General features: G+C 39.5%; 1 protein-coding gene across 1 annotated transcript in view; it reads right to left on the bottom strand.

The window, feature by feature from the left end:
• Positions 1-257: 257 nt before the first annotated feature.
• PDGFRA (platelet derived growth factor receptor alpha) overlaps positions 258-9,168 on the bottom strand; it is a 34,674-nt gene continuing 25,763 nt past the window's right edge. Inside the window, exons 17-23 of the mRNA XM_030271078.4 lie at positions 8,936-9,051; positions 8,241-8,363; positions 7,547-7,658; positions 5,874-5,973; positions 5,647-5,752; positions 4,702-4,937; positions 258-3,654 (exon numbers count right to left, since the gene is read on the bottom strand). Of these exons, the coding sequence (XP_030126938.4) occupies positions 3,507-3,654; positions 4,702-4,937; positions 5,647-5,752; positions 5,874-5,973; positions 7,547-7,658; positions 8,241-8,363; positions 8,936-9,051 (941 nt within the window). The 3' untranslated portion in view covers positions 258-3,506. The remainder of the gene's footprint in view (positions 3,655-4,701; positions 4,938-5,646; positions 5,753-5,873; positions 5,974-7,546; positions 7,659-8,240; positions 8,364-8,935; positions 9,052-9,168) is intronic.

Raw genomic sequence — 9,168 nt, 5'->3', positions numbered from 1 at the left:
CCCACCCACCCAGTGCTGGAACACCATGCCTGCTGTGTTTTGGGAGCTAATATGACTCCCCACAGATGTCACTTGGTATCCTGGTCATTTGCTGCCCGCACTCCCTCACTATGCCCACTGGAAGGGCTCGGAGATGTGGCTGTCATTACTGATCGATGGCTTCGCAGAGAGCTCAAAGACCTCCTGAGGGAAAAAATCCTTGAGCAAGACAGATTCTTTATAACCATCTTTCAATAAGTGAGTATAGACCCCTCACATATCCTTAAATTATATATCATTTATTGAAATATAGAGATCTTAATTTACAAGATTTTTTTCAAAGACAAAATATCAACAGGGGCATTTTTGAAATACATTTTGTGCCTACCATCACTCAGGCCAGTTTGCCTTTCTTCAAACATTTCACAACAGCCATCATTTTGGAAACACTTCTTTTTTTATTATTCTAAAATATAACTTTTGGACATTCAAAGTGCAACAGTTAACGTGCCTGTGGAATATATCACAGTAAAAAAAATATAAACAAAGGCAGTGATATAGCTGTCATAAATGTTTTGGCAGTATTCTAGAAGTCTATATAAAAATACTTATATACATATTGATGTATAACATCATCATATCTCACGTCCTTCATCATGTAATAGGACCATTTTGTACAAGTTGCAGACCATGCTGTAAGGAATTGGTTGGCCATTCCAAATCAAAAGCTGCATTTCATAGGATAATACTGATTGTCGTTATACAATTACTGTAGCAAAAGGTTTGGGAATATGTCTTCCGGTGGCTTCTCGAAAAGTAAGCCATAAAAAAAAAAAAAAAGTCTGTAATACTGATAATATTGTGAAACTAAACAATTCCTCCTTTCACACTTCTCCCTCTCTAGTAAATCCTTTCCTCTCCTTCTCATTCCAGTTACCAGGCCAGCTTGTCTGATTCCAAGCCTGTAGTGAGCTGGGTTTGGCTAGACCCCTGCCACAGATTCAATTCATCTACACAACACTCATGACAAGATGGAGAATTAACATTACCATGTATCAGAAAGTGAGCCAGCTCTGGTTCACCAGTTGAGTCTAGCCTGAGATGCACTGTGAGATACAGAATGAAGCTGGTGAGGAGAAAGCAAAGCTGCATGAAAATGTCCTTAGATTCCAGTAATTGATATAATAAAACATGCTGGGGCTGATTTTCAAACCCTGAAGAAAACTAGGCCATGTGCAAAAATGCAGGTGAAATTGCTTGCCTAATTTGAATGTGTAGTTGTAAAGACTACACATGCAAATTAAGGCACATGTCATCTCAAGTGGCCATTCAGATATCTGGGATATCCATAGACAATTTGTGTTTCCTCAATTCATAGTTCGTAACTGGAGGGAGATTTCACACCATCTCATCTGTCCAGGCTATATCAAGAGTCTGTGTTTCACAGTTGTCCCCATACAGAACTCTGTGACATGTTTGCCAAAAGCATGGTCCCAGGAAGACACTTGTTTTTGATCTGTCGAATGCAAGAAGTAGAGAATGCACCATATCGTTCACCTTTCCTTCTGATTGTCAGCTTCCATTGGGGTTGAAAATGTGTGGGCTCACTTCAAGTCCTGTTTTCACATTTGCTGTGATCTTGTGCATGGCCTCAGCCAGGTGACAGCTTGAAACCCAGACCCAGAATTATTTGCCGGTGCAGTGTCCCCCACTGTAACACTGCCAATATTGCATTTGCTTTTATTTGATCTATAGCTGTCCAGAAGTGAAGTCAAGGGGACTTAGAAGCTTTTTGTAGGGCCATTTGAAGGTAAACTGTAGTTTAACATGGCAGCATGTTCTGTCAGTCACTCTTTCACACTTCATAGGAAACTACTGCAACACAGGAATGAGTTTGCACCATATTTGCATTGGTTGTATCATAACAGAGGCTGGGCATATCCTACAAGGTGCTCATTGCACTGAATTAAGGCAAAGTTTGAAAGCTGAGTACCAGAAAGGATGGAGCCCTTGGCAGTGATGTACATTTTTTCACATGTAAGTCTTTCAAAGCATCATATCTCAATAATGCATTGTACAGTGATAGCAATAATCATAATACTTTGTTCCTATAAGTGGTGTCAAAAACCAACAATTGCAGGCTGAGAGCAGGTTCATTTTCATGCATCTTCTTCCAGAAAACACTCCTAGAAGCATTTACTTTTTGTAGTTACAATCTGCAAATATAGCAGAGCTGTCTGCTCCTGTTTAAATTTGAAAACCAAGACAAGAATATTTTTGCATATTTATTTCTGCTTATTTGAACTTGTGCTTCAGGCTAGGAGAAATGTCTTTGTTCCTTGAACAGTTCAAATATCAAATCAATTCTTCACAGTTAACCTCAGGATAAGATTTCTTTTGAGTACCCATGAAACACTAATAATGGGGTATTGCTGGTGATTAATCATAATCTTCCATTCTCCGGCATATTGGAAATCTGGTATAATTTTTTTTGAATGTTTAGAACCTCACTTAATCAGTTGCTTAACTAGTATATCTAGTTGCTTCTAGTATATCTGAATAGAAAAGCTACTCAGCTCATGAAAGAAAAAAATCTTATTTTTTTTTTTCTCAATGTTAAAGTAGTTTTAGATAACTAGGACAATTACTATTCTCTGTAGATAAAAAAAAAAAAAAGGCACAAACCTTTGTCATAATTTTTTTTTGGGCTGGAAATTTCTCCTCTGCACTTAAAAAAGTATTTTGATATTGTGCTTTTACTGAAGGACAATGGATTGTAAAATATACATTTAGTGTTACTGAAAACAGTAGTAGTATTATCTTGAAAACAGCTACCTTCTATAGTTAATAGAAACTTACTAGGTTTCTAACACCTATTATAGACTGAATTTTAATTATCATTATTATTATCATTATTATTCCCCTTTACTTGCATTAATGATAGAAAGTAACATGTGTTATAGTACCGGTCAGTCCCTTGTGGTTTTAGACCTTTTTGGTCCAAGAGTGGTTTTTGCATGTTCTTCAATTCACATGATAGTTCAACAGCAGCTGACATTAAGATTGAGGAAGTACACAGAATTCATGAATGACCTCTTCTAAAATCCATGGCATATGTTCAATATGCACCTCAAAAGATCCTTGAGTAGACAGTTATTTACATAATTACAATGGTGTAGTATTGCTGCAGTGGAAAATTGATCCATCAAAGTCATATGAATGCCCTTGAAACACAAAACTGGTCTGTTTGTGGCCTTTCCCTTCATCCTCCTACCAGTTGGAATGGCAAACACTGAGATGCTACTGAAGTACTGCAAGAAGCAACACTAAAATAATCCATCTTCAACATGTCTCTTTCATTTATACTCAGGCTGAGTCCTCTGCCCATTTCTGGGAGTTCTTTTCTACAAATCCACCTCCTCTTCACATCCTTGACGTTGCAATAAAGTGGTTTTCTCTGTGGAGCAGAAGTCTGTAGACAACATGGGAAGCTTCCCTGTGTGCAGAGCTGGCAGGTGCATGTGGGGTTACAGGAAGCTGTCCTCCACCAGGTCTGAGGAGTCGATCCCAATGTCGTCCATCATGTCAATGTCCTCAATGGTCTCGTCCTCTCTCTTGATGAAGGTAGAGCTACTGGAACCAGTTTCAATGGCACTTTCTTCAGATGTCTGTGAACTGGAAGAGACAAGTATCTCAGAGATAAGGTACGTGGTGACTGTGGCTGGGTAAATATTCCAGTCTCTAGCAGAACTGAACACTACCTCCCCTGATGCTTTCTGACCCACAGTGCTATCTTAGGTGACTATGACCACCAGTTTCTTAGGACATGACATATGTTGTATACCAAAAGGAGTATGCTTTTCTTATGTTCCTCTAAGCACTGTCAGCCAGATAGTTGTTGGAGAAATAGTCTTATGACACTGCTGTGACAACAGGTCACTTAGATAAATCTGGGGAGGTCAATAACAATAAGATAGCAGTAACAGCCAATAAGGTAGGAATAACAGAGAGAGATAATATGTCTTAATTTTGATAGTACTTTTAGGGACTTCTTTCTTCCCTTACTTGAATAAAGCACAAAAATATACCAACAGAAAAAAAAAAAAGAAAAAAGGTATTTCTAGGTTTCTGAATCTATAGGCTATGAATTAAGGACTGAATTAAACCTGCACTATTCACAATTAGGGTCAGGCAGTGTTGTGTTGTAGTGGCATTGGTCACGCAAATTGACAAGAAAGAAGTAAAAAGTTCTGGACACCCTACTTTCATAGAAAACTAGAAGATATATGGACATAGAGCATAGAAGATTTTATCAACAACTTCTCCCAGATTTTAGAATTTGTCTCATATAGACAAATCAATCCTTTGAGATCTCATATGAAGCACCAAGGAGCCGAGATGTGTTGCAAAATCTGCCCACAGATGCACCAGACAACCACTGTGACTTGACCAAGCAATTAAATGAGTCCCAAAAACACATGGAAGCACCCTATCAGCAGTCGCCTTACTCTGGCGACAACAAAACAGGCAAAATTAACTTTTTCCCATTGAAAACACTGTGGCCAGTCATACTACCATATTTATATGCATCTCCCCCAATAAGTAGTTTCAACAGAGCTAAGGAAACCATTTGCAGAGTACAATGCTGTAAAGCATTTGTACATTGCCAAACATGACCCCAAATGGTGACTATGGACTAAGGGATCTGTAAACTGCACCTACCTGTGTCTGTTTCTTTTGCCAAGTTCATCTTCAGAAACAGGGTCAATGTCAGGCAGGGGAATGATGTATCCACTGTCAGCACTCAGCCTCTGCTCATCAAATCCACTCTCCCTGTCCTTTAGCTTGTCTTCATTCTTGTAAGTTACACCGATGTAAGCATTGTCACAGTCCCCTCTCATGCGTGTGACAGCTGGGTGGTCACTTTTCAGGAAGTCCAGATGAATCTTCTCATAGCTCTGGAAATATTCATTTCAACCCCCTCATTAGATGCTATTCACTAAGGCTGCCTTTCTTCAGATGGGCAGCTGTGATTCATTAGCATAGAAAATATTCTGCCCTATGAGCCAGCAACACTGGATAGAGAAGTCCAGAATCTTCAGTTGCTTTGTAGGGAGAAGTGACACATAAGTTTTGGAAGATGCAGGAGCAAAGCTCTGTGGCAGCTCAAAGCAGACAAATAGATGTGAAAGAAGGGTAGGGAGAAGGGAGTTAAGGTAGGAGGGAAAAATGAAACACTGAAGGATGGGGAAGGCACAACTTGTTCAGAGCTATCAGATGTGTGAGGGGAAAACTTGCTCGTGTCAGAGTCCAAAGGAGGAGACAGGAAGATTATACACATGGGCCAAGAACTCCCTTTTATATAATTATTTCACAGCCCACAAAATCTCATAAAAATATATAGAACTAGTTCTCCAGTAGAAAAATCGAGTTGTTAGGATTTAATTAGCATAAAGTGTTCAGCTTCCCAGTTAATACTGCAGAACTACTTGTCTCAGCAAGTTTGACTGAAGAAACTGAACATGCAATGTTCCCATGCTAATCACATAATTTACATGGGTTAGAATGTGTCAGTTCAGTGCTCATGGCTCTCATGGCTGAGACAATGCTTATAATTCCCTCTGAAGCAGTATACAGGAAACATAGAGAAAATTACACAGAGCAAACCTTTTTGTACTCTCCAGGCAACAAACTCTCCACAATTTCACTCAAATGGTAGAAAGAAGGTCTTTTCTCTGGTTCACTGTTCCAGCACTTCACCATAATCTCATACCTGCAGATAAAAAAGAAAACAGTTAAACCAGCTGGTAGAGGAACATAACTGATCGAACAGAAAGCAAAGCCAAAATTCTCTGGAGACTGGACAGGTGTGGAAGAGCCAAATGCACACATACACTTCATTGGTAGCATGATCGGGTTTGGCCATTCGATATCCACTCTTTATCTTATTGTAGAAAGTAGAATCGACCATCATGCCAGGATACGGTGTGCCACCTGCAGATAAAAGAGAAGCAAAACTACTACTCAGGACTTAACTATCCATGCAGAGTTCCCAAATGCCGTCTTTTTGTTGATGTCATGAAGTGTTAATGCTATAATTTAGCATGACATCAGAGTGATTCTTTCCTAGCCAGTGTTTCACATCAGAGCTATTGTCTAGAAGACATTAAGCCCTAATGTGAAACACTGGCTAGGAAAGATTGAAGTAGGTACTAGTTAGAAAAAAATGCCTTTACAGTGTTTATAGAATGTATTGGGGAGAGAGACTGGATGACACCTGGATCAGGTCATCAGTCTGCATTTGGCATGGGTTGTCAAAAAAGTTTGGACTTGGCCCAAGCTAACACAGTTAACTGATAATTTGGGGCTACAGCACAAAAACATCATTGCACCCATGCTCAGTTTTTGCTGATGTGTAAAAGAGTAATTGAAGCTGAAGTCAACATGGTGGCAAGATGTAATAATTGACCTTCTCAACAAACACTGCTGAGGATGTTTTACTTTCCAAAAAGGAGCAATTTTCTCAGATGGATGAGGCATACTAAAATATTACTTCAGAAACCTCTGCCCTTTCAAAAGCAGGATTTTCACCTAAAATTGAGTTTCAGAACCTTCTTTACAGGTAGTAAAGAAGTGTAGTGCTTCAGTTCCTGAGCTGTCCAATGCCTCCCAGGGATATTGGGGAATAGCTATTTACAGGATCCTGTGATGCCCAGAGATTACAGGAATCAATACCTTAAATAGTGGTGCAACTGTTGTTTTCTGAGAAGCAGTTATGGGACAATTCTAGCAAATAACATTAGGCTTGGGGTTGCCGTGGGGCAGCAGTAGATACCACACAGGCATGAGTAATTCTGCTGGCAGTAAATCTGGGCAATGCAGGCTCGCTGAAGCAGCCATCCACCCGTCCCGGAGGCTAATTAATGAGGCTGAGGAGGGAGCCAGGCTGTTCCCAGCTGGGAACTGTACATTGTCTGTAACTGCTATATATTGTCATAATCACTTTACACTGCCATAAACCAACTGTGTGAACAGTGTTGGCCTGGAAATGAGAAATCAGTGTCCCAAAAGATTGACATTTATTTCCACTCTGTAATGGGACTAAGACAGGCTCTTTTGAAACGTGTATGAAGAGACTGTTCCAAAGCAGCTGCTGAGCTGGGCTGCAGCCCCAGGCATCCCATTGCAAGGGAGAAACATGTTCCTTCTCATATTGGACAGAAAATCAATCCTGTTGTGGCACACCAATACTTTCCACAAAAGATTTTCACACAGTTCTTTTAGTTTTACAGAAAAAAAGGTATATTGCAAAAACAAACAAACAAATGAAAAACCAACAAAACTCACAAACAAACAAACAAACAAAAAATCCATACCAAAACTAAAGAAAACTTAGGGTGAATGCGGACATTTCACTTAACACCTAACACTGGAATCTGAAATCCCATACAGAAGAACAGCTAACAGTGGATTTCATGCATATATTTTTATATGCAGAATTTATGTAGAACAGTATGAATTGAAAAAACTTAATTGCTACACATAGGAAAATATTTACAGTACATACCAAGAGAAAATATTTCCCACAGCAGAATGCCATAAGACCAGACATCACTTAATGTTGTGTACAGGTTGTCAAAAATACTTTCAGGTGCCATCCATTTTACTGGGAGGAAAGTCTGTAATAAAAAGAAAGAAAGCCCAAAAACACAGATTAGTCATTAAATAAATTATTACTATTGCAATTCTTGTTTGATAGCCAGGAAAAACATCTCTCTATAAGAAAAGTTGTGTTAACCTTGCAAGTGTTTATTTTTAATTTAATTTAATGCAGAGGTACCAGGATTATAAGCAATGCTACTTGTTGCTCCCCACAAAAACTAGCTAAACCATAGCTGTATTCATTTCATTACTGGCAAATAACCAGGTAGCAAATGATTGAAGGTATGATGCAAAATCTGGCACTGCTGACCTAGGTCAGAATATGTCATTGATTGACAGTTCCTTAATGACTTATCTAGTCACAAAACCTGCCAGTTAAAAATGCCAGACTGTGAAGTGCTAAATGTGTACTTTTTAGCTTTAATACAGAGTTATAAAAGTTACAGGAATTAATGATCTGAAGATAAATTGCTCTGAGGAGCATTCATGCCAATGGTCAATTACTGTAACCAACACTGAATGGCAAGAACATGAAATACCATTTAAAACTGACAATTTTCATTTCAGTTAAAGCAGAGATGCAGAGATTAAGTACATACACTGCCCTTGGAGACATAGTTGGAATCATGCATGATGTCTCTAGCCAGCCCAAAGTCACAGATCTTCACAATTTTTCCTTGAGCCAGGAGGACATTCCGAGCGGCCAAGTCACGGTGCACACACTGTGTGGAGAAAGATGAAGTTGTTCAAGGACATGCTTTTTCCATGAGGGCCACTGCCCTTGCAAAAGGGTTGGCTTTCTAGGTACAGTCCTAACAAGACCCTCTACTGCACAAGCACCTTCTAGCAGGAGCAAGGAGGCACCAGGCCTCAGAACCAACAAGGTCTCACATGGATGCATTTTAGGGGGAGGAGACAAAAGTGAGGTCACCCTTTCCCACTCTACCCATCATGTGCTAATGATATGCCTGTGCTTCTGACTATGCTGGCTTGGGACTGCAGGGACTCTTCACCCAGACCCTGCTTTGATCCTCCACCATCTCCGGCACCCTGACTCCAACAATGTCACAGGATGAAGCAGGAATGAAGCAATGTCACAGGATGAAAACAAGTGACTGCTGCTTCGATTTTTTCCCACCATGGTGATCTCCATTTCCAGGTAAGTGAGAAAGCCATCTATATCTCCAAAAAGAATACTATATTGTGTCATATGTTCAAAATCTAAATTTAAAACCATAGCTGCAGAGGACATTTTTACACCTTATTCCATTTTGCTTAATTTTTATTTACTTACATTCTTAGAAGCCAAGAATTCCATTCCCCGTGCAACCTGGTAGGTGAAGCTCAGCAAATCCAGTAGACTGAGGCCCTCTGAACTATCATCTGAAAGAAGGTTTTTGACTTCTGATTCTATTGAAAAAAGAAGAAAAATGTGGTTTTGCTGTGGTGTGTGAAAGCAGCATCCATCATCCTCTACCTATCATGATTCTGAGCTGATCATTTTAGCAGAGTACCATGACCAAAACA

Source organism: Taeniopygia guttata, chromosome 4 (assembly GCF_048771995.1).
Source record: "Taeniopygia guttata chromosome 4, bTaeGut7.mat, whole genome shotgun sequence".
Taxonomy (NCBI): domain Eukaryota; kingdom Metazoa; phylum Chordata; class Aves; order Passeriformes; family Estrildidae; genus Taeniopygia; species Taeniopygia guttata.
Note: the sequence above shows the minus strand (reverse complement) of the source record. Positions and strands in the feature narration are given on the sequence as shown.